Here is a 25,466-nt window from a genome sequence, read left to right as displayed (position 1 = left end):
GTTTAACTCAAGAGATTTAATGCATTTCTTTCAAAGGTGTGGGTGAGGTTGAGGAAACCCACAGGGGATGGTGCAGCACCCAGGGCCTAGCGTCAGCAGGGAGCTGTTCCCACCCAGACTTGAAGGGGCAGTGGGAGGAGACAGTGCTCTGTCTGTGAGTGAGAGGAGGAGTGTGGTCCTGGAGGTGGGAGGGAACAACCCCTCCCAGAACCATGGTGCTGAGGCTGGGCCAGAGCAGGAGGAAATACCCCCTCCTCTCTCCTCCCATGTTCCGTCCATTGGCCAAACCCAACTGGAACCCACAGGGCCAGGGAACCAGGATGATGGAGTTTGAAGGGAAACCACCTCCTGGAGTGTAGAGCAAGACAGAGAAGGAGCTGGGCGGGGTGGGGGCAGCAGCAGCAGACTCTCCAGCACAGAGGGCAAGATACCAACTCAGTCCAGGCCTGATGACCAGCCCTGTGCCCCCTGCAGGTGGGAGGCCCATGTCTTAAGAGAGGCTTGCCCTCCCGGCCTTGTAGTTGGACGTGGGGCTGGAGGACTTTGCTTGCCTGACCAGGGTTCTGAATCCCAGCCTTGGCTGGCCCTTGTCCCAGGGCAGTGGCAGGACAGCTGACCACCCGCCCCCATAAATCCCAACTTCTGTGTGTAGCAGAGCCCCTGGGAGCCACTTAATTTAGTCCTCAAAGAACTTTCAAGTCTGCCTCCCCTTTGAGGGTCTCACTGGAACTGATGATGTGTAATTAATGCTGCTTAATTGATATTCTTGGGGCTTAGTCATAGAGGTTTTAGGAGCCCTTGGGAGCATCTTTTGTGGCATGTCAGGAGCCTTTCCCACTGGGTTTCGTTGCCAGGAACAAGGAGTGAGCTTTTCAGAGGGTGAATACCCTAATTTCCAGGCTTCTTTCTGATTTGTACTTTCTCTTTTTCCCCCCTGGGAAGCTATCCCAGTCCCTGGGGTCAGGCAGGTCCCCCCTCACCTCCCTGATGGCTCAGCCCCTTCCCCAGTTTCACACCACAGCCCACCCAGTCCACACTTGCCCACCTTCCCAACAATTCTCTAGGGCTCTCTGCATCAGAATCACTTGGTAACACAAAGAGTTCAGGGCTTCCCTTCAGCTTTGTTAATCAGAGAATTCCTGTGCCCACCACTATTTGATGGCCTGTACCCCAGACTGTGAGCAATGTGAGGCCCCCCTCCCATCCTCAGAGCTTGGAGTGTGGACAAAGGGGTTCAGAATGGACCAGAAGGAGGGACAGGCATTTCTAGGGCTGGTTTTGTTCTGGATTACTGGTGGCAAGGGGTTAACCCACCCTCCCCTTCTTCCCTAAGCAGGATTTGCCGCACAGCAGTCAAATCGTAGGCCTCCGTGTGTTCCCACTGCTCCGTGCTCATACCTCATCTCTCCAAGTCCCTTCTGGCTTGAAAACTCTGTAATTCTATGTAGAAGGAAATACAGCCAAACTGATTTTTTTTTTTTAAACATCAGTTTGGTTGTGTTCCTACCATCATTAATAGGGGTGTATATCGGGCCTGACAGGGACCTGGTGGCTTCTTGGATTTTTAAATCTAAGTTTTCACATTTTTTTTCTTTGTTGTTAGCCCAAGTAATGAAGGCTATAAAACATCTTTAGTGAGTCCCTGGGTTGTAGATTTCGCATTTGTTTGTGCCGTGCATATGTTAATTACCCCGAGTCCTGGTCATTCATCACTGCCCAGCCTGGCTCACTTGCTCCCCTTCCTGCTCTAGGATATTCAGGCGGGGCCCTCGGCGTCCCCCTCCCTGTCCTGTTTCCAGGGGAACTCCATTTTCTTCCCTGGCAGAGATCAATCTCTAGGGAATTCCCCTCTATTGAAGCTTCAAGTGCCATTTTAAAAGCAGCGCTGGCATCTTCCCTAATGGGTGCTTTCCTTGGAGTCTCTGCTGGGAGTGGGGTGAGGAGGGAGACCGCACAAAGGAATGTGTGGTCCCTCTGGGCTGGGGTTTGGATAAAATTCTGCCAGAGGGATTTTTTAAGGTGTTCGAGGGAGGAGGGCAGTGCATTGAGGAGGAGGCCCTTCCTTAAACAGTGCATTGAGGAGGAGGCCCTTCCTTAAGGGAGGATTCTCTTGAACCCGGGTATTTACTTAGAATATTCTGCAAGATAGCCATTAGGAGAAATTTTCCTTTTGTCTGAAGACAGGAGGCGTTAAGAATTAGAAAGAGCAGGAGTGGAAAATTTAGGAACTCTTTTGAAACGAGGGTTATACGTTATAAGGGTTATAAACCTGAATTTAGGGGATGGAGCAGGAACCCAGTCTTATTCAACTCGATGGCCTCACCATTGCCTTGCACACAGTGGGGCTTCCATAAATGCTTGGGAAGTAAACTTCATCTTTATTTGATTTTCATAGTGCTCGAGGACTCCTGGCAGTTAGATGAAGTAAAAATATAATGGGCTTTGGAGTTAGACATCTGGGTTTAGATCCCAGCTCTGCCTAGCTGTGTGACCTTGGGAAAGTTACTTAACGTCTCTGATTCTCAGTTTTCTCATTTGTAAAATGGGTAATAACTCACAGGGTTTTGGTGAGAATCCATTAAGATAACTTAATGATCCACTTGATCTATTGGGTATTCAGTAGGGGCTCAGTAAATATTAGTTTTCTTCCTTCCTCCTGCTGTGTTCTTATTCGTCAGTGGTTCTCAACTCCATCTGCACATTAGAATCACGTAGGGAACTTTTTAAAAACAGTCGTTCAGGCCCCACCCTTTGAGGTTCTGATTGAATTGGCCTGTGGTGGGGCCTCAGCATGGGTATTTTTGAAAAGCTCCTCTTGAAGGATACATTTTTTAAAAACATAAAATCAGGGCCGGCCCTGTGGCTTGGTAGTTAAGTGCGCGCGCTGTGATGCTGGTGGCCTGGGTTCGGATCCCGGGTGCACATCAAGGCACCATTTCTCCGTTCATCCTGAGGCCGAGTCCCACATACAGCAACTAGAAGGATGTGCAGCTACGACGTACAACTACCCACTGGGGCTTTGGGGGGAAAAAATAAAATAAATAAAATCTTTAAAAAAATAAAATAAAAAAAAAAAAACATAAAATCATGACTCCCAGAGAAACATAAAATGAACACATGGCAAAGATTTATTTAACTTGTTAATTAATGAGGGAACTAGTAAGATGTTACAACTGGTTCAAATAATTCAAACAGGGCCTGCCCCGTGGCTTAGTGGTTAAGTGCCGGCGCTCCGCTGCTGGCGGCCTGGGTTCGGATCCCAGGTGTGCACCGATGCACCGCTTCTCTGGCCATGCTGAGGTGGCGTCCCACATACAGCAACTAGCAAGATGTGCAACTATGACATACAACTATCTACTGGGGCTTTGGGAAAAAAATAAATAAAATTATAAAAAAAAAAAAACAACAAATAATTCAAACAACACACACACATACAGGCAACCAAGATGCTGAAATGAATTTACAAATAGATGCAAAATTGGTCAATATCCACAGGGTAATAATCAAATCATCAATTGCATCCCAACGAACAAAATCCGTTGAAAAAATAAAATAAACTTGCTCTGACACTCTGGCTGGTTCATTAGTGGCTGAGCCACCTTGCCCTTCACTGCCTGTTCTCCCATCTTCCCAGCTAAGGCTCAGCTGCCCATGATACTCAATACTTTGCCTTTGACCTTCCCTGATTGTTTCACCTTGCCCAGGCCTGGCCAGCCTGCCCTTGGGCCGTACATTTCAATATCTTTCACATTTCCCCAATGATTATAATGTGCAGCCAGGGGGAGGACCCTGCAGTAGACCTTCGTATAAAGCTCTGTTAGCACTGTTATCACGCTGTATTGTAGCTATTTGTGAGTTGTCCCACCTGTGACAGAGAAGTCCTTAAGTACAGGATTCATGTTCTAGTTATGTTGGTAACTCGGCACCTAGCACACTGCCTGGCCTACAGTAGGGGCTTGAAAACTGTTGAATTAATAGTGCAATTGAATTGGATGATAACTCTAAGAAGTAAGCGGGACGAGTGGTGTTATTCTCCTCTTCTGATGAGGAAACTGACGCTTGGAAAGGCTCACACGATTAGCTGTGATGAAGTTGGGACTCACCCACTCATCCAACCTTACTTCATTCAGCAATTCCTGAGTACCTGCCGTGTACCAGGCCCTGGGAGCAGTGAGCTTCTGCCGTCCTTGCCCTCGGGACCTTACAAGCAGAGCAACACGGCTTAGAGAACGTGGGCGAGGTTGCCTGGGTTGTGCCTTGAAGTCAGCAATTATTAGCTGTGTGACCCTGGACAAATTACTTTACTTTTCTGTGTTTTCGTATTCTCATCTGTAAAATGGGGAAGCCTACCATGAAAGGATTAAATAAGGTAATACGGTGTAAGATGTTTAGCACAGTTCCTGGCCCGGTAATCATCCGCAACTGTGAGCCTGTGACTCTGTTAAACACTGTGTCGGGTCCTGGGCTGCAGAGATGAGGGAAACTTGGATCCTCCCGTTGCTTGCGAAACTCAGTCTAGTGGGTGGAAAGAGCCTCAGTAGATCGTCATCAGGGGATGTGCTAAGGGCCGTGATAGGGATGTGAGGAGGAACATGGGAGCACAGCGGGTGGGAGGGGGAGCTGGAGAGCAGGAAGAGCCTCAGTAGATCGTCATCAGGGGATGTGCTAAGGGCCGTGATAGGGATGTGAGGAGGAACATGGGAGCACAGCGGGTGGGAGGGGGAGCTGGAGAGCAGGACTCCTGGGGAGCTGAGTCTTCAAGCGTTAGCAATTGGCCCACATGGGGGGCCCATTAGGAGGCTGCTGCAGTGGCTGAGGCGAGAAGATGATGAGGCCCCAGCAAGGCCACAGCAGAGGAGGCGGGGATGGGAGAGAGAGTTAGCTGGTGGAACTGACAGGAACGAGATGTTGATCAGAGGAGGCGATGAGGGCAAGAAGGTGCCAAATCTCACGCTCCTCAGATGACCCCACGCTGCCTTGGGCAGGAGTTCTCTTTGTAGGTTTCTAACTTAATGCAGGGTGGAAGGGGACACGAGGATATGCCCCGGACAACCTGGGCCTTGCCCACCACACCTGAGAGGGGCCCACACGCGGGCATTTTTCTGGGCTGCAGAGCCCCGTCAAGGAGGACTAGTACTCAGGATTAATTTTTTATTTTGGCAATTACTGCCCAGGTCAAAAAAACATGTTTATATATTAGGAAAGATTAACAACTTATTTAAAATATTTATCGTGCATCTGCCTGTCTTGTCGACTTTGGGGAACCTCGCTCTCTACCTTCAGGGAGCACAGTACAGTGCTTTTATGCTTTAGCTTTTAGCCTCATGCCCCTTTTTGAAACAAAATCTCACTGAAAATGCCCAGTGTGTTGAACAGATGTAAATGAGCTGCTTTGATGGAACTGATGGCCGGGAACCGTGCCCACCCCGCCCTCCTCCATGGCACCAGAAGACTCCCAGAGCCCTATACCACAGTCTGGCCCAGTGGTTCTCAAAGGGAGCTCCCTGCACCAGCAGTGTGGCCATCACCTGCCCTTTTAGAAATGCAGAGTCCCAGGCCTCACCCTATACCTGCTGAATCAGAACCTCTGGGAGTGAGGCCTGCAGTCTGTGTTTTAACAAACCCTTCAGTCAATTCCGATGCCCAGAAATGGGGAGTGACTCGCCTTAAGTCATTTGGGAACTTTAATGGAATTCAGTTATTGAGGGTCTAATGTGTGCAGAATCCTAGAGTATGAGCTGCAGGGGGTACCAAGAAGGTTAAGTCTCTGTGTTAGTTATCTATTGCTGAGTAACACCTTAGTCCAGAGTGTAGCCACTTAAAGAACAGGGCCGTGAATCTGGCTGCAGGCTCGTGGGGTCCTCTGTGTCAGGGTCCCTCACAAGGCTGCAGTCAGCGTGTTGGCCAGGGCCTCAGTCATCTCAGGGTTCAGCTGGGCAGGATCCCCTCTCAGTTCACTCAGTGGTGGTTGGTAGGATTAAGATCCTTCGGGATGGCTGACTGACAGCCGTGGTTCCTTGCTGGCTATTGGCCCAAGGCCACCCTCAGTTCCTTGTCACATGGGCCTCTCCCCAGGGCAGCTCACAACACGGCAGCTGGCTTCCTCAAAGTGAGCAAGCAAGAGAGAGTAAGAGAGGGTGCCCAAGACACAAGTCATAGTGATTTATAACAACCTTGTGCTCTATTCTATTCATTAGAGGTGAGTCACTAGATCCAGCCCACATTCAAGGGGAGGGATTATACAAGGGCATGAATATCAGAAGTGGGAATCTTAAAAGATCCCACAGTTCCTGTCTCTGCCCTTGCATTTATAATTGGAGCATCAAATAAGTACACACCTAACTGTGGAATCAGTTAGAGGACGGTGCATAGGGGCAGGCACAAGTTCAATGGCTGTTCACAGAGAAGTAAAACACTCTGGCTGGAGGAATCTGGAAGGCTTCCTGGAGGAGGCGGCGTTAATAATAGACCTTGAGGGAATGGAGGACATGCCACTGGCTGAGGAGGGGAGGCCAGGTGGAGGACATAGCATAGGCAAAGGCAGTGAGGTGGGAAAGTAAAGGGCCTGCTCAGGGGTCCAGGTATCAAAACCATCCAACTTGGGTGGAGCCTAGAGAGAGCCAGGGAGAATAAAGCTGATGATGGCGATTGGAGCCACAACACGAATGGTTTCCATTGTTAGATGTAGGCGCTCTCGCCTTGACTGGGGATAGGGGATGGGGGCCAGGAGCTGGGAGAGGCATGGCTTCTATTACTAGCGGGGCCAGGACTGAGGGGCTCCCAGCCCAGTGCTCCCTTGCCCCACCAGCCTGGCCCTGAGGTCTACACCCCATCTCCTCTTGCAGTTTGGACGCACTGAAGTCATCGACAATACGCTCAATCCTGACTTTGTACGCAAATTCATTGTGGATTACTTCTTTGAAGAGAAGCAGAACCTCCGTTTCGACCTGTAAGTGGAAGATGGAGCTGGGGGAGGAACCACCGGTGGGAGGTGGGGATACAGGAGATCCCCTTACCAGGGAGGGTGGGGGAGCTGTGATACTAGAGGAGGCCCAGGGCTGGCCTGGGATAAAAGTGACAGTTAACTGAAGTCCAGCCCCACCCTCATCAGGAGATGGAAAGGAGGTAGGGAGAGGCAACAAAGCTGCCCCCCCACCCCCCCATTGTCTCAGTTATGTGTGGGCAGCACTGAGCAAGCTACCTGGCCCTGGGGGGTGGTTGAGGAAAGATCTTGGGGGCAACTCTAGCTCTACCTCTGGGGAGCCCTTTTCTCCGCAGGTAACCAGGGGATCCCCATTGACCTCTCCCTCTGTCCAAGCTTGTTTGGGAGAGGGTCCCCTCCACTCTCCCCTCCCACAGAGGTATCCAGGCTGATGGGGCTCAAGGCATCTGCGTGTTCATCACAGAGATGCAGAGGGCCCCTCTCCTGAGGGTAAGGATGATGGTGGATTTCAGTCTACTGAACAGGTGGGGCAGTGTTGTGTTTTTTTTTTACGGGATGTGGGGTGGCTAGAAAGGACTGTGTCCCGGAGAATTGTGGACAGAGTAGGGAAAAAGGGAGTCTGGGGCCTGGGGGAGCAAAGGAAAAAATGCAGTGGAAGGAAATGACCTTAGAGGGAGTCACGGGAGGACTTGAGGCCAAGGGCAGTCAGTGCAGCCTGTTGTAGAGAAGGCGTCCAGTGACGTTATGGAGAGAGAAGTCCGCAGGGTAGGGGGCTGGTACGAGAATGACTGCCCCTCAGCTGGAGTCATCCTGGCCTAGAATGGCCGGGTGAGTGGGGAGGATGCCGGAGGAAGGGCTCCAGGTGAGTGGGCTCCAGGTGAAGGGAGGTGACCAGCTGCGGGATCAGCCTGTCTGCAGCTGGCCGAGGTGACGGTGTTAATGCCTACCTCCTTCTTGAGTGACCAGGCCCAAGGGCAGGCTGGGAAAGGTGGAACAATCAGGGAAGCTCAAAGGCAAAGTATTGAGTATCACGGGCAGCCGAGCCTTAGCTGGGAAGATGGGAGAACAGGCAGTGAAGGGCAAGGTGGCTCAGCCACTTGTGAACCAGCCAGTGTCAGAGTAAGTTTTATTTTTTGGATTTTTTTTTTCTTTCTCTTTTTTTTTGTGAGGAAGATGAGCCCTGAGCTAACATCCACGCCAATCCTCCTCTTTTTGCTGAGGAAGACTGGCCCTGAGCTAACATCCGTGCCCATCTTGCTCCGCTTTGTATGGGAGGCTGCCACAGCATGGCCTGACAAGCGATGCATCAGTGCGTGCCCAGATCCGAACCCGGGCCTCCAGCAGCGGAGTGCGCACACTTAACCGCTACGCCACAGGCCGGCCCCTATTTTTTCAATTCTTAATGAGGTATAACATATATGTAGTGAAGTGCGCAAACTCCGTGATGCATTTTTACATCTGTGTACACCCGTGTAATCACCACCCAGATCAGGACACAGAGCATGTCCAGCACTCAGGAGGCTCCTATTTGCGCCTCCCAGCCATTACTCTCAGAAATATCCAGTGTGTCAGAGCCTGTTTTTTGGCGAGCAGGGGTCCTGACTTGGCTCAAGAGCCCAGATGGGGTTGGGCAGGCCGCCCCGGCTGCCTTCCCTATCTCTCTGTGTTCCCTGCAGGTACGACGTTGACTCGAAGAGTCCTGATTTATCCAAACACGTGAGTCCCGCCCATGACCGCCCAGAGATTCTGAAAGTCTCTTAAATACCAGACTCTGAGTCTCTGTGACACCGAGTGTGGCAGTCTGATGCTGCATGCTGTTATTTCAGAGCTCTCGCACTTCCGGGGGGGTGATGGGGGTGGTGGGATGGCTGAGAGCAGAGTGGGTGACACTGGTCTTTTCTGTACCCTGATGCAGGATTTCCTGGGCCAGGCCTTCTGCACCCTTGGAGAGATTGTGGGGTCCCCCGGGAGCCGCCTGGAGAAGCCCCTCATGTAAGTGTAGAGGGGAGTGGGGCCTGCCTGGGTTGCTTCCCCAGTGACGGGCCAACTTCTCACCCACCCCTGCTGAGGGCTGGCCCAGGGTAGGGGCAAAGCAGTCGGCCAGTCATGATGGATGATGAGGGATAAGGAGACCCCACAGGGCAGGGTGGTCAGGAAAGGGGCATCAGGCTGGGCTGGGCATCAACCCCCCACTTGCTTCTGCCAAGTCTACACTGGATGCTGTCCCCTCCCCATGATCGATAACTGCAGAATGTGTTATTGTTGCGGGGGTCTCTCTCCCAGGCCTTTGTCTCTGACCCCTAGTAACTGTATGGTAACTTCAGGGACCCCAGAAAGGCCTCCCTGCCCCCCAGAAGATCTCCTCCTCTGGGTTCACAGAAAATAATGATAATAACTCTCAGTTATTGACAACAGGGAGCAAACCCAGGTTAGAGAGGGACTCTGAAGCTTGTAGAATTTGGGGCCCCCAGAGTAAGTGTGTGTCCCTGGTCCACCTTTGGTGGAGGGGAACACCTTCTGGGGGGATTGAGGGAGACTTCGGGTAGGAGATGGCTAGTGAGCTGAGCCTTAAAGGGCAAGCGGGATCTAGGAGATGTTGGGTGTTGGTGAAGGAGGGGGACCTTTCCCCCACTGAAAGTTTCATGTGTCTAAGTCTAGTTGTGTCCCTGGCTGGACCTATGAACAGCTCCCTTTTACTGGGCATCTATTCTGGGCCAGACAGTGTTTTGCTTCCGTGATCCCATGTGATTCTCTCAGCAGTCCCCCCATTTCACAGCCCACACACCGAGGCTCAAAGAAGGAGAGCAGAGGTTCTCGAACTCCTGCAGGCATCGGCGTCATCTGGAGGCTGGCTTGTTAAAGCACGGAATTTTTGGGCTCCACTCCCCAGGTTCTGATCCAGTAGGTCCAGGCTGGGCCCTGAAAATGTACATTTCTAACACATTCCTAGGGGATGCTGATACTGTGGGTCCAGGGACCACACTTTGAGAACCACTGAGGTTTGGGAAGAAGACTTCTCTTTCCTCTGGCCTGTGGCTTTCGGTCCTATTTTGATGTTTGATCCAGAATAGAAGCCTGTCTCCAAGAATCTGGATGCCAAGTGCTCTGGCTCTCAGGACAGGGGTACTCAGCTCATGGCATGCTCTCTCTTCTCTCCACAGGATAGGAGCATTTAGCCTGAATTCCAGGACAGGCAAACCCATGCCAGCTGTTTCCAACGGGTAGGTCACCAGACATCTCTGGCCCTGGAGTCCTCAGACACCCAGCCAGCTCTGCAGAGGGGGCCTAAGAGTCTGGGCCTGGTCCCTGCTTCCGCCACTGTGCATGCAGCTCTCGTCAGGAGGATAGAGAGGGTCCTGGGTCCCTCCTCAAGGGCCCAGGCACTTTGGGCCACTCTGCAGCTGGCCCCTCCCCCATCCAGGCTAGAGCTCAGGCATCCCCAGCCCCAGTGACTCATGGGACTTTAGGGAGCAGAGTGGGGCTTTGAGTTAGGGGCCCTTTCCAGGAAGGTTTCCTCCACCTCCCACCTCTCTCCCTCTTTCCCACCCTTCTCTTTATCCCCTCATCCCCCTTCCCCCCACTGTTTCCACTGCTGGATTTCAGCCTCCTCCTCACAAGATAGATTCAGCTAAATCCTCACTTGTTGCATTTGCTCACCGGCTGCGCTGGGCCAGCCTTGCTCCCCCGGACCCAACCCTGACCATCTGCTTTTGGCTGGCCTCATGCAAACGTGGGCAACACAGACCCTCCCCACTCCTTCCCTCTCCTTCTTTCCTGGTTGGACTCACCCTGGCGGGGGGCAGGGTAGTCAACACCTTGGGGGACCAGCCCAGAGGTGCCCCCTGCAGATGAGCATTTTGGCTGGGTAAGCAGAGCTCCACTGGCCTTTGCTGAGGGCTCCCGGGAGTCAGGGTCCCAGCAGCTGGACTGGCCCCCAGATCAGCTAGATGTGGGATGGGGCCTCCATGGGACCCAGGGATGCTCACAGCCCAGGAAGGGTGTGGATGCTAATTTACAATGGGAGTAGATAAGCAGCAATGGGAGAGGGAGCAGAAGTCAGAGAGAGCAGCCAAGAGGGAGGGCGAGAAAGTCCAGAGGGAGGGAGGCAGAGGGAGAGAAAGGAAGGCCTAGCAGGTTGGGCTGGAGAGGAGGGAAGGAAAGATCAGAAATAGAAGAGGGGCTCAGAGGCAAAGGGAGGAACAGATGCAGAAACACTGGGCGGAGGAGGCTGGTGCTAGGATTCTATCTCCCCGGTCAAACAACTCATATCTTTACTACCAGGGAGGGCCAGACCGGCGGTGGGAGGGGCTTTGGGGCACTCAGCTCAGCTGCTTATGTCTAGGGGGACAAGCTGGCAGGCACTGCCACCTGACTGTGGCAGGGGAACCTCCAGATATGGCCCTTGTCTGCTCACCTGATTTGGAGAGATCTGGGCTGTCTCATGAGCCCCCAGGGTGCCGGCTCCCCTGCCTCCCTTGCCTCCTCTGTTTGGGAGCCTCTCCCTCCAAGAGCTGGCGCTGGGAAGAGCTCCATCAGTGGTTCTCAAAGTGTGTTCCACAGACAGCATGCTGGTGGCCCCGAGGCTGGCTTGAGGTGGGGCTGGATTTTATCAGCTTTGCACAATTGTGAAGCAAAAAGGGCAGGGAGAAAACGATACTCCTTGAGAGCCTTCTCTCTGCCAGGCACTGTGTGTGTACATTAGTAAAATGGATGCTGCAATCACACCCATTCTATGGGCGAGGAAACTGAGGCTCAGAGAGGTGCAGTTATGAGCCCCAAGTCACACAGCTGCTGGACAACCTGACATTTTCTTCTCCCTCCCAGTGGCCCCTGGCTGCACTGGGACCCCCCTGGGTTAGTCCCAAACATCAGAGTGGGATGGGCTGGTGTCTAGGGAGGGGTTCCTCCTGACCCAAGGAAGAGGTGCAGGTCCCCTGGGTGGAGCCCCACCCTGGGAACTTGCCCTCCTGGAGGGGATTCTCTGGGTGGGCTGACCTCATGTCGTGGTTGCCCACCTCATTGAGGAGCCGCCTGGTTGGCCGGGATCTCTCTCTCCCGGAGAGACCCCAGCCAAGGATTTCAAGGGGAGGTGGCCATGGGAGAGAGCCTAGGCAAGCTGCCACTGAGAGTATGTCAGCCTTCCTGCCTTGCTCCCTCTTGCTGCTCTCCCTCCCACCATGAATCAGAGCAGCTCAGAGCTGGAATGTTCTGGGACTCTGGGGGTCAGCTGGGTGCAGGGTGGGGTGGCTAGCCCATGAGGTCTTTTGCCCACAGAAGTGGTCTTTGGATGGAAAGTTTGAGAACCACTGGTCTGGAAGCCTCCGGGTGAGTCTGGATGCTTTTCCAATTCTAGGACTTTCACTGTAGACACTGCCCTTCCTGGCAGGCTCTTGGGAGCAGGGGGCGGGATAGCTGCAGGCTTGAGGGCCTGGCCCAGGAAGCAGTCACTAGGCCACACTGCCTCAAGTGTTTCAGGAGACTCTGTCTTCTCAGGGGCTTTGGGCAGATCTGCAGGATGGTGGGGGTGGGGGGAGGATGGGGAGGGGCTGATGCAGGGAGTGTTCAGGCCTGTGTCTCTGTCTTTGTCTGACTCTCCATTCTTTCATCTTCTCCTCTCCCAGTGGTGTCCCAGGGAAGAAATGTGGCACCATCATCCTGTCTGCTGAGGAGCTCAGCAACTGTAGGGTGAGTGGCAGAGGGACAGGACCTGGTGGGGGCAGGGGTGGGGCACTGATGGAGGGCAGGCTGGCCTCCCTGTGACCCCAGGACCATGAAGACACGGCTCCTCAGTCTGACCTGGCTGTCACAGAATTCTATAAGGTCAGAGCTAGAAGGCGTCTTCCATTTTTACAGCTGAACAGACTGAGGCCCAGAGAGGGGAAGGAACTTACCCACAGTCAGCAGAGCTGGGCTGGGAGCCCTGGCCCCCTGGCTCCCACGCCAGGGCTCCTTCCACTCCCATCACGGCCACCGCTCACGTGTCCTTGAGCCAAGATGGCCTTGGCACCAGTGCTGGCAGCAGCGGGGCCTTGTCAGCCTTGGAGCCTGGGCACTTGGCATTTAGTTGTCATTTTTCACTTTTAGCTCTGGAGTAAGGTGACAGCCTGCACGGGGTTGAGAGAGTGTGGTTAGTGTGTGTGTGTGTGAGAGTGTGAGTGTGGGTATGTGTGTGTGTTGGGAAGCCAGAGTCTGCAATCCCAGGCAGCCCTTGGTTTTGCTTCTTCTGTGGGACTTTGGAGAAGCAGGAGATGGGGACAGCTGAAGGGGTAGCTGAGCACACCAAGAAGGGGCTCAGGGGACCCCATGGCTAATAATAATGATAAAATATAGTAACGATGGTGGTTATTATTTGTCAAGTGATGGGCATTTTACGTAAGTTATCACTGCTCCTGACGACAGTCCTAAGAGGCCGGTACTATTGTTATTCCCATTTCATGGATGAGGAAAGTGAGGCTCAGAGAGGCTGATCATCTGTTCCAGGACAAGAAGTGGCAGAGTCAGGGTTCCAATCCAGGTCAGCCTGATCCTAAATCCTGGGCTCATTCCCCCAAACCATCCGGGCTTGCATGCCTCTCAGGTTAATTAGGAGCCACGGGTAGGAACGCAGTGGGTCCTAGGGAGAAGAGAGGGAAGCAGCGACAGAGTATGAGCACAAGACCAAGCCTGGGGTAACCTGGGCACCCAGCTTCAGGGGTTCCTCCTGACCCAGGGAAGAGGTGCAGGTCGCCTGGGTGGAGCCGCACCCTGGGAACTTGCCCTCCTGGAGGGGATTCTCTAGGTGGGCTGACCTCATGTCATGGTTGCCCACTTCACTGGGGCCGGGTCCAGCTCAGCGGAGGGAGGGAAGAGGAGAAACAAGACTTTCTGACCTTCCTGGGGAGTCAGTGCAACTATTGTACCCACTAGCTATCAATATTTGCCATCTTAGATATTAAAACTGAGAAAAAAATTTAGTGTTAATTTTTTTTAAAATAACAATAGTTTAACCCATTACAGGTTAACATAAATAACATCTTTTTTGAAAAATAACTATATTTTTCAAAACAAAAATCATTTAGTGAGAAGAACGGCCTTGTTTTACATTTTTGTAAATCTCTTTAATGTCTGGCTCAACAGAAGAGAGCTGGATTCTCACATCTGCTTCTGCAGTCAGTCTGTTGTGATATCACTGTCCGGTAACCTCTAGAAAACTCCATGTCTTATTAGCATTATTATGAAAATAGCTTTGGTCTCCTGGAACCCCCAGGGTTCCTGGTCCATACTTTGAGAACTGCTAGTATAGAGGTATAGTAGTGTTAGCCAACATTAATTGAGCAATTATTCTGAGCCACACACTGTGCTAAGTATCAACTTATCTTTACATGTGTCGACCTATTTATCTGATGTATTATAATATATAATGTAATATGTAGTATGGCCTGTTATAATATGTGATGTATTACGGTCCTCATTTTACAGAGAGGTTAAGTGACCTGCCCAAGGGCACACAGCCACTGAATAGAAGCGATTTGAACCCAGGCAGTCTGGTTCTTGAGCTAGAGTCTTTAACCACTAGGTTGTGGTATCTCAACTCTGCTTTCGGGGGCTTCCAGTTGGAGGATAAGACACAGAATCGATAGGACAGTATAGCAATGATCAGATTAACTCATAAGCCACTGCTCGTTCTGGTTTCTCTACTTGCCTGTTTAGCTCAGTGGGTCTAGAGGAACTTGACGGCAGGAATAAACCTCCCCCGATGTACAGACCAAATGTTTTGTAGCAGATGATTATGAAAACTCCTGTGTGTGCTGAGGATCCGGACGCTGCTGGAATTCAGACAAGGGAGAGAACGCAGCTGCAGTGTAGAACAGGGCTTCTCTTTAAGCTCCCTGAGCCTCAGTTTCTCCACCTGTATTTCCGGGCCGATAGGGTTGCTGTGAAGATTAAAGGAGATCATGAGGCGACATGCCCAACAGGTGCCTGGCTCCTAGTGGGTGCCCGGGAAAGGTTGAATCTGTGTTCCTTGGAGCATAAATTCAGTTTCCTCCAAGCTTCTAGCTCAGCAGGTGACTTCCTCCCGAATTTATAATTAAATAAGGTAATGTAAGTGAAAGTGCTTTGGAAATCCTAAAGCTCTAGACAGTGCTGGGTGCTGTTATTGGCCTAGTTTCCGGGGATTGGTAAACAGTCGGCGTTTAATACCTATCAGGCCCCTCCCTCTTCGTCCTCCTTCCCACCCCGCCCTCCCCTCCTTCATCCAGGGAGGGCAGCAGTTTCCTTCATTTAAGCTGTTGGGGGAGCGGGGCTCCCTTCCTTCCTCCTGAGACTGTCAGCCCCTTCTCTTTTGGGGCATCTTTGGCTGAGTCCTAACTTTCCTTAGAACACTTGCAAGGAAAAGAGACTAATCCCCAGCATCTGGCTGAATTAAAATAATTACCTCTGAACGGCTTAGCTTCTGTCATCGCGGCTCAGCATTCAGTGGGAGGATCAAAGGAAGAGGGTGCAGTCTGAGAGACAGCTTTTCACCGGAGCAGGGCATCCTGCTCAAAGGCATACATTCTGCTGAGGTAGACAAACCCTCCCTTCATCCTCGGGGAGGGCGTGGGCGGGTCGCCTGGCCCAGCCAAGCATGAGTGGACCCCAGCGGGTCACCCGCAGGCTGTGAGAGGTTGTAGAAAAGCCTCGCTCATCTGGAATTGAAATACCAAGAAAGGTCCAAACATCAGAATTTGATCCAAAATACTATTCAGTGGTACTTGATGTTGACAATGGTGGCTCCTGAAGGGCCTCTGAATCACCAGACAATTATGCTCAGCAGTAAACTATTGTTATTCTGTGTGACGCTGACCACCATTTGCATAGTCCTCATAGTTGACGAGACTCGCATATTTACACTCTGTTTGGTTCTCACCCCAGGGCTGGGGGCTGGGGAGGTGTGAGTGACCTCGGTTTAGAGATGCAGAGAGGTTGATGGGTTGAAGTGGCCTGAATTTGCTGGGATTCTTAGACTCCTAATCCTTAGGGAGTCTTTCCTACACCCACGAAGCCATCAGCCTTTGTGGTACATGGAGCAGCCATGGGCCTTGTGGTCTTTGTGGACCAATAGCCTTGAGCAGGCTGGGCTTCTAGAGAGAGGCGGGGGGGGGGGGGGCGCAGGGGGGTGTTGCCAATGCGGGTAATAGGCAGCTTCCTGCCCTTCCCTTCCCAGACCCTTGGCTTCCCCTAGGCCTGCCAGGCGCCCAGACCTGCCTCTCTCTGGAATCAGGACTTCCTGGCTCAGGATAGCATGTCCTCACTGCCTGCCAGTCAGGTCCCTGCACACACCAGCAAGAGTGTGCCTCACCTCTCACCAGCCAAGGGAGTCAAGCTTCACACTGCAGCCATCCCCCAACCCCTTAGGTACCCCAGCCTGCTCATGTATTCATTTCATTTCAGCAAATATGCTTTGACTTAGTTATTGCCTTCCCAGAGTTTCCAATTTATGGCGAGAGACAGAAATGCCAATCAGCAATCACAGTACAGCAGTGGTTCTCAACCCTGTTTTTATATCAGATATTTTATAGCACTCTTTACTATCCTGAAGGAAAATTCGTGAATAATACTATATAATATGCCAAAAAAAAGTACAGGCGAGAGAATGAGCCCTTGCAGCTAACTGGGGGAAGATGGGTCTAGGCAGAGAGAATAGCCCATGCAAAGGCCCTGGGGCAGGGGGAGAGTGGTGAGTGATGTCAGAGCGGTGAGGGTGTAGGTGGGAGTAGGGACGAGATTGTACAGAACCTTGTAAGAGGGGAGCTTAGCAGCCTTGAATCCTGACAAAGTCAGAACGCTCATGGTTCTAAAGACAAACTTGAGGGAGAGCCCAGTGTCTCCATGTGGGACGCTGGGGAACAGTCCTGGGAGGAAGGGAGAAAGATAAGAAGAAAGAGGTAAGATGCAGTGGGGGGAAGTGGTGAAGGTTTTCTGAGACTCGAGGGATGCAGGGTGATGTTTAGGGAAGATGCACATTGTGGCTGCACAGATGTAAGTGTCCTGCATGGTGAATGACCAGCACGCGAACATCACCCTTTTAAAAGTTAGTTGTAATTTTTTTTTTTTAAAAGTTAGTTGTAATTTTTTGATCTTAGAAATAATTTCTCTGGCTAAAACAAAACAAAACAATAACATTTTCTCCTGATGCTAAAACAATAACGTGTTCATTATGAACAAGTTGGAAAATACAAAGAATAGAAAAATCACCCAGAGATAATCATTGTTGACATTTTGATGCATTTCCTCCAAGGCTTTTTTCTGGGTGTACATGTATATAGTTTTTTCTTGTAATTAGTAGAATATAGTATCCAGATTTATTTTATTTATTAGTAGAATAGAGTATCCAGATTTATTTGCCCGTGTCATCGACATTCTTGGAAAACATGTATTCAATAGCTGCATATTATTCCTCTATGATATGGATGGGCCATAATTTATTGAATCTATTTTCTTATAGGAAACAATATAATTAATACTGCAGTGAACATCCGCATAGCCGAATGGGTCCATTTTTCTTTTGAACTTTAGTTGGTGGATTTTGGTTAGTATCCCAGACACACAGGCTTAATGAGTGGGTGGGGAAATGGTCAATCTGGAGTTTTCAGCCTCTGAATGACCAAATCAACAGATGCACAGCTGATTGGATCGGTGGAGAAGTTGGTCATTAAGATGGCAGAGAAAAACCAGCTCGACCTCAGCGTGAGCTTGTGAGCAGCAGGGCAAAGTGTTTAAGAACTTGGGCTCCAGATCCAGACCAAATGCCATTGCTTACCAGCTCTGTGACCCTGCACACGTTACTTGACCTTTCTGTGCCTTAGTTTCTTCATTTGTAAAATGGCTTCATTTAAATTTTTGATATTTTATTTATAATGGAAATTGGCATTGATTTTGAATTTTTTTTTTTTTGCTGAGGAGGATTCGCCCTGAGCTAACATCTGTTGCCGATCTTCCTTTTTTTGTGTATGTGAGCCGCCATCACAGCATGGCCACTGACAGATGAGTAGTGTAGGTCCTTGCCTGGGAACTGAACTGGGGCCACCGAAGTGGAGTATGCCCCTTAACCACTAAGCCACGGGGCTGGCCCAATTTTGAAATTTTAAAATATCACATTAAAATTTTTATTTTGATTACTGAGATTTTGGGCACCCCTTAAATTTTTCACTCACCTTATTCTTGTTCTGACCCTGGGGGCTGCCAGCAAGACCCAAGCCAGAGCAGCCTTCCATTCTCCCCTCCTGGGCATTGCCACCCTCTCCTAGCCTTCAGCCCACCGGCTGACCTCTGGGCCTGACCTCTGACCTCCATGGCCCTCTTCTGGGTCAGGGAGGGCTAACGTGCTAGAGTGGGCCAGGCCCCCATGGATTGGAAGGCTGTTTGCTGTGGTCTCCCAAGCAGCCTGATTAACATGCGGAAAGATGCAAATTGAGGCAATCCTGCTGCTTTAGAAGAGCTTAATATGTTTTTTTAAAAGATAGGGTGAAAAGGCAGAAATTGCAGGAAATTATATATTGCAGGAGCTGCTTTATCTTCTTCACAGTTGCTTTCAGAGATGCTTCTGGTTTGGCAATAGCATTTCATGTGCTCAGAGAGCCCCACCCTCAGGCTGAGGCTGTCAAACAGCAGGACCTCTGACCGGCAGCCAGGATTTGCTGCTCCCACATCCTGCTAGCCCAGTCCATCTTACTGCTGCTTCTCCACCCTCTTCCAGGGCTCACACGTGTATCAAGGGTTGATCCATTCTCTAACCCTCATTTAAGGGGAGCAGTTGAAGCCCTGTTCATATGACTGTTGACATAACTCAGAGCCACCTTCAAAACACAGTCCCCAGACAACTAGGTGCACCCATTAGGGAGGAAGCTTGCCTTGGTTACAGCCTAGAGACCTCTCTGAAGCTCTGTCTTATTCCCGTGGATTTGACAATGGCACAACAATACAGATTATCCTAATGGGGTTTGGAAAACGTTCAGGGTCTAGATTGTGTTAGGGAGGGCAGATCAAGTTGAGCAACAAAATCAGCCCCCAGCAAGGCCTCAGGTATTTGCCATCAGTGGGAATAAGGTTGGCTCACTAGTGGATTTTTCCAGTTAGCTGAATTTCAGAACGAGTCTTTTTTTTTTTTTAATTTTACCTAGTTTGTACCTAGGAGGCCTTTGTATTATGGATTTCACACTTCTCTGACTTCTCAAAATGAGGCTACAGAACATAATTAAACTTATCTTGGTGATTCGGGTCATCATTTGGAATCTCAGTCATTAATCTTTGGAGCCAGGTTGTCTTGTTCCCATCCCACCTTCTCCTCTTACTAGCTGTGTGGCTTTGGGCAAGGGTGTTAACCTCTCTGTGCCTCAGTTTTCTCATCTTTAAAATGGGAATAATAATAGTACCTACCTTGTGGGGTTGTTGAAAGAATTAAATGAATTTATAGATGTAAAAATAGTGCCTGAGTCATATTGGGTAGAAGTGTATTACATTGCCATATTGGTAGGTAAACAAGTGTTGAATGTTGGCAATTTCATATGGTTCAGCCCAGTAGTAGATGGCACTCTGCAGATGTTGGCTTCTATTCTTACAGCTGCTCTGTGCCTGGCACCGTGGACTGGCACTTATCATATGCCACACATCTCCTTTGGTCTTCCCAACAGGCTCACAGGGGGCATTATGACTCCATTTTTCCAGAGGAGAACACCAAGACTTAGGTTAAGTTGTTTGCCCCAGGCTGCTCAGCTGGCAGGTGGCAGAGGAGGGGTCCGACCAGGTGGCCTTGGCTCCTTTGTCCTCGTCTCCCTGTCAGTGCTGTGCTGGGACGGTGGCCCTCCCAGTGGAGCACTGAATGGTCCTGGAAGTCGTGGTTCATTAAGTTCTGCATTAACTTTTTTCTGATGTCCCTACTCCCCTTCCTGGTCTTGCAGAGCCCCAAGAGGTTCTCCTAGGAAGCAAAGATAAGAGCTTCTGCCCCTGGATTTTGAGGCATCTGTTTTGGTTGTGGCAAATATATGGATGTCTAGTCAACTAGCGCAGGTTGTGATGCGCGGCTCGCCTGTGTTCGTTCATGTGCACGTGTCACACAGGTGACCTCCAGATGCGTGGGACCACATCTGGAGACACAACCAAGCCGTGTTCTGGGGAAGCTGGAGGGGCCCTGGGTTCCCACACTGTCCGCTGAGTGCCAGCCTTCCCCAGCTGCCGCCCTGTCCCAGTATGCTTGCTCCCTGTGGCACCGGCACCGAAGCCTAAACTTCCCTGGCTTAAAAGGACAGTGGTGGTCGTCCTGGCCAGCACGTCACTTTACAGATGAGGACACTGAGGCTCAGAGAGCTTGAGAGGCTGCTGGGACTAACTGGAACTCAGAGCTCTGGTCCCTTGCTGGGGCTGTCCCCACTGCTCTCCTCAGCAGAGTCTGGTCCCCTCAGTGTTTTCTGATGCCACTGCCTGCTGCCTCTGTGGGGAGGAGCCAGGGCTGGCTTCATGGGCATGCGACCTGTGCAGGCACATAGGGCCTGCGCTTGGTTTACTGCTCTGCTGTCACCGTCTTGAAATTTCTCACTACTTTTTAACAAAGGACCCCACATTTTCCCTTTCTACTAGGCCCCACAAATTAAATAGCCAGTTCTGGGAGGAGCCCACCAGGTCCTCAGCCTCCTCCTTTTTCTAGGCCATGGGATGGGGCTCCCCAGAGAGGCGTTTAAAGCGCTCCCTCCATCCAGCATGGGACAGATAGGAACTTTCTCCTGGGGAGAGACAGTGACTGCTGGGGACGGACTTAGAAGGCTGCGATCTTTCTGGGAGGATGAGAGGGAAAACCCTGAAGTCTAACTGCCTGGTTACCCACTGTGGGACCTTGGGCGTGTGACAACATCTAACAGCCTCAGTTTCCTCAGCTGACAAATGGGGAGAGTAGAGGAATTACTCCATATGGTTGTTCTGAGGATTCAATGAAACAGTGTCTGTAAAGAGAAGGCTTAACGTAGAGCCCCACGTCTAGTAAGTGCTCAGTAAGTCAGCCTTCCTCTTATTCCAAGTCTGAAGTCCTAGGTTTCACAGGAGGATTCCTGGGCCTTCTATGCCTCGGAAGCCCCCAGTGCAGCCTCCTTCTCCCTCCTGGGTGGGCGCTGATGAGGGACATGATAAAAGCTGTCCTTTCCTGGGCACCTGGTGTCCTGGCTGCCGTGCCTCAGCACTGGCCCCTCAGAGCCTCTCTGCAGTAGGCACTTCCGTCCCAGGTCAGCCGGAGCCCAGCCCTCCCTGCCCATACTCGCCCAGAGCCTGAAGAAATCAGGAAGCGGCCTGGCCTCGTGAACTGTGATGCGCTCTCTCAGGGAGCCAGGCGGTGTGCTGGAGGAGGCGTGACTTTGAAATCAGTCCACACGTGTCGAATTTTTGCTCGACCAGTTACCAGCTGGTGATCTTGGGCGGGTTACCTAGCTTCTCTGACCCCCAGCTTCCTTATTTGTAAAAAGCGACGAAGGGTTATTTTGAGGGCCAGATATGATAAGGATGTAAAGCAATGAGCTCAGTGACCGGCCCGCGCGGATGGTATCTAATAAACGTTTGTTGAGTGAGTGAGTGAGTGAATGGAGGGATGCTCTGTGTTTGCTGTTGTCAGAGGTCCTTGAGGGAAGGCATGTGAGGTGGTGGGGGTGGGGGTGGGGCAGGGACAGAGGCCCCCCCCACTGTATGTGGGGGGAGGGGAGAAGTGTCAAATAATCATAATAGCTTGCACACACACAGCACTTACTGTGCACCAGACACTGTTCTCAGCACTGTACTCGTATTAACTCTTTTCATCCTTACAACAAGCCTATGAGGTAGGTGCTGCCAGTACCCCCATTTTATAGATGAGGAAACTGAGCACAGGGAGGGTGAGTAACTTGCCTGGGGTCACACAGCTAGTAAAGGATGGAGGGGAAGCAGGGAGCCTGGCTCCAGTGACCATATTCCTAACTATTATACCGCGCCCCCCCCCCCAACCTTTAACCATGTCCTTCAAGCCTGTGGGAGATTGCATCTTCATCTTCGCCACCATTTTGGTCCTCACTGGGCTGTAAGACACCGATCTCAATAGACTCTCTTCCCTACTGAGAGGAAGAGGGCAGTATGAGAGAGCCGGGTCACTTCCCGACAGGCCCTGGTCCTTGACAGGCCAGGCCCCAGGGACTGTAGGACAGAGCACTGAGCTCTGGCCACTTGGCAGCTGATTTGTCAGGATGCAGGGTTTTCAGGTTGAAGAGGCCACACGGGGCTGGGTGGAGGGGAGGATGTGGGGACATCTCTGCCTAGTGCCCTGTCAGCCTTGGGGAGCTGAGGGGCTAGGGCCTTGGGAGGGGAGGGGTCCAGCCATCCTTGCCAGGGCCTGGGTACCTTCTATGTGCTCTTGGCCTGAGTGTTGGGTCAGCGGGAGCCGTGAGTTGGTCAGGGGAGTCAGAAACCCAGGCTCTGCCTGGTGAACGTGAGGGAGTGGCTCCCTGCCCTGAGCATTAGGCTCCTCGGCTGTGACACGGGTCATGGTCCAGCTACATCTGCCTCAGAGAGTTGGGTGGGCCTCTCGGGAGTTACTGGGTGTGACAGTGGTGCCTAACCTTGAACGTCCTCTAGGAATCACACAAATATGTGAGGCAGTGAGGCCACGTGGACAGAGCCAGCGCTTTGGGGTTGGCAGACCCAGCTCAGAGTGGCCTTGGGTTAGTCATCTCACCTCTCTAAGCCACTGGGAAAACAGTGATGAAATCATGTGCGTTAACGTGACCGAGTGGGTGCGACGTGCCTGCACTCCGCTAAGCACTGTGCACGCTTGGTCTCACGTAGCCCTCACAACACCCTTTGAGGTGTGTACTGTAATCAGCCCCATTTTACAGAGGGGAAACTGAGGCTCTGAGAGATTACCTCCCTTGCCCGAGGTCACACAGCTAGAAAGTGGCAGATCCAGGCTTCAAACTGGGGCAGCCGGCTCCAGAATTGCCCCTCCCGACTACCCCACTAGACCTGCTGGGTGGGGTGTGTGAAGACGAAATGAGACCCTCCAAAGTGTCTGCCCAGGGCCTGGCCCCTAGTCGGTGTGGGGCCAACGTAAGCTGCTGTCCTTTCTAACAGCCTGGTGCCCGGAAGCCTCGTGTTTTCCAGGGGGCTGTGTTTCCACAGGGACTGCGGCGCCCCCAGCCTTCTCCCGCCTCACAGCCGTGTTCTGCCTCCCTCCCACCAGGATGTCGCCACAATGCAGTTCTGTGCCAACAAGCTGGACAAGAAAGATTTCTTTGGGAAGTCTGACCCCTTCCTGGTGTTCTACAGGAGCAACGAGGATGGGACGTGAGTTCTCCAGTCACACTTCACCCCCTGTCTGGGGTCGGGGCTGGGCAGGGTTGTGGTGACTTGCCAGGCGGGATGGCTTGGGCCCACCTCCTCCAGGCGCCGCCCTAGGGCTCCTGCTCTAGAGAGGGCAGGGGCTCAGGTGGAGTCAAGGGCTCCAGCGTAGTGCCCTGGCCCCAAGGATGGGGCGGCGGGGGGTGGGGGCGGCCTCCAAGCCAGCAGTGCCATTCTGAGCGTCTTGGCAATGGTGGGTGCTAGGTATGTTGGAGATGAGGGGACTGGGCAAAAACAGCGCAAGGGCAGGAATGAGCGGCCCCTCTGATAGCCCCTTCCTTCTTCCACACAAATCAGTCCATTTCTCCAAGACCAGCCCTCCTCCACCCACAGCCCTCCGACACCCCACTGCTACATGTCCCCCCACTACTGCACACTCAGCGTAGCAGATCTGGACCCTCTTCCCCGTCTGGCTCCGTGCTCTCCCATAGGCTTCATTCAAAACTTTGAATGTCTTTGAAGCCCCCATTTACTCCTCTCCTCTCCTCTCCTCTCCCTGATCTAGAAGCCACCCACAACGGAAACACACAACACGTTGGCAAGTGTAGGTCAGCGATGTACACAGAGGGACAGATTCTAGGTTGAGGGTCTGGGGACCTAGGTCCTCCCCACCAACCTGCTGTGTGACCCCGGGCAAGTTATGCCCCCTCTCTAGGCCTGTTTTCTCATCAGTGAAATGAACCAGTTGGATTAGGTGTTCTCTGCGGTCTCTAAGCACCACAGCTCTGGGAGGCGGCGGCCACTTACCGCCGGGATTCTGCAGAACGAGGAAGCGATGGGGCCAGAGAGGTTAATTAGAGAAACACTGCTGGAGAAGAACTCCAAAGTAGGTTTTGAAGGAGAAGATGGAAATGGGTCCGTGGGAGGAGGGGCAGGGAGGCATAATGGGCTCGAGAAAAGGCGTGTGCCGAGCAAGTGGGTCCTAAGCAGAGGACAGAAGGCCCCTGCCAAGTTCCCCTTGATTCTGAAATGCTGTTGGGGGGGGGGGGCAGGGGAGCGGCAGGGAGGAGATGTGTTTCAGTTCAAGGGAAAACTGATTTTTAAACCTGAAGGTACAAAACAAGGGAAATTAAGTGTGATTATTTGCATAACAAAAGGATTCTTTGTCTCACCAAAGGACTCCCAGCAGGATTTCTTTAAATAATTCTTGTTGACTTTGACTTGACTTGAGGGAGGGAGGAAAAGGCCTGAGTGATGTTCTGGGTGCCCACGGAAATGTCCACACAGGTCCCTTCCAGAGAGGCAGTGCGGGGTCGCACCAGGAGGTGAGGGCCGGCTGGCCAGGAGGAGGGAGGGATTTTTGGCTTTGGAGCGGGAGAGGGGCGTGTTGCAGAGTGTTTGCCAATGATTGTTCTAGCAGAGAGATGTGTAGGATGGATGGGAAGGGGGCGGGGAAGAGGGAGAGACTCGTGACTGACACGGGGAACAGGTGGGAGGTGCTGAGCGCCCAGGCGAGCGGTGCTGTGGGAATGCAGGAAAGGAGGCGGGGAGGGGAGGACCGGGCAAAAGAGCAGTGTGGAGGCCTCACTCCGCAGACCTTGGGTGGGGACCGAAGTCACAGCCCCCTCCTGGTGGTGGAGCTGCGGGGAACCGGAGTGTTGAAAATGGCAAAGGAGCTGGTCAGATGGGGGAGGCGATGGGAGTTTATTTGGGGGCTGGATCTCTCCAGCAGGGACACCCAGGGCAGCTGGAGAAACCGATCCAGACGCCCCCCCAAGAGGTGGGCCAGTATGCGGGCACCTGCAAAGGGGCAGGTGACAGGTCAGAGGCTGAACTGGTGACAGCAGGGTGGTCACCCAGGGTTTGAAGAGGGGAGAGTGGAAGGTTTGAGAGTCACCCCCAGTTAGGAGGAGGACGGGAGGAGGGTCAGTGAGGGGCCCGGGGGAGAGAGATGTCACGCTTGTCCCACCAGGAGGGATGGGAAGGGAGCATCCACAGAGCTCCTGGCACTGCACCTGCCTTGTCTTCTTCAATCCCGATCACTCCTCTGGGAGTAAGGATGTGATGATGGACAGCGGGGCTGCCTGCCAATTATTAGCTGTGTAACTTGAGGCAAGTCTCGAGCCCAGTGGAGCTTTCTGGAATGATGGAAATGTTCTCTGTCTCACCATTAGCCACATGTAGCTGTTGAACACTTGAAATGGGGCTAGTGCGACCA

General features: G+C 52.1%; 1 protein-coding gene across 3 annotated transcripts in view; it reads left to right on the top strand.

Moving 5' to 3' along the window:
• The window catches only part of CPNE5 (copine 5), a 90,679-nt gene that overhangs the window by 32,650 nt on the left and 32,563 nt on the right, over positions 1 to 25,466 (top strand). Inside the window, exons 4-10 of one of the 3 annotated variants that reach the window (XM_014782759.2) lie at positions 6,846 to 6,949; positions 8,620 to 8,659; positions 8,859 to 8,935; positions 10,105 to 10,164; positions 12,218 to 12,268; positions 12,565 to 12,628; positions 23,151 to 23,254. In XM_014782759.2, the coding sequence (XP_014638245.1) occupies positions 6,846 to 6,949; positions 8,620 to 8,659; positions 8,859 to 8,935; positions 10,105 to 10,164; positions 12,218 to 12,268; positions 12,565 to 12,628; positions 23,151 to 23,254 (500 nt within the window). Of the gene's footprint in view, positions 1 to 6,845; positions 6,950 to 8,619; positions 8,660 to 8,858; positions 8,936 to 10,104; positions 10,165 to 12,217; positions 12,269 to 12,564; positions 12,629 to 23,150; positions 23,255 to 24,501; positions 24,574 to 25,466 lie in introns of those variants that run through there. The other 2 variants (XM_004424202.3, XM_087438524.1) reach the window with 2 other exon arrangements.

Source organism: Ceratotherium simum, chromosome 13, assembly GCF_057802395.1.
Source record: "Ceratotherium simum simum isolate JZ-2026a chromosome 13, ASM5780239v1, whole genome shotgun sequence".
Classification (NCBI taxonomy): domain Eukaryota; kingdom Metazoa; phylum Chordata; class Mammalia; order Perissodactyla; family Rhinocerotidae; genus Ceratotherium; species Ceratotherium simum.
This window is presented reverse-complemented; position numbering and strand designations above follow the sequence as displayed.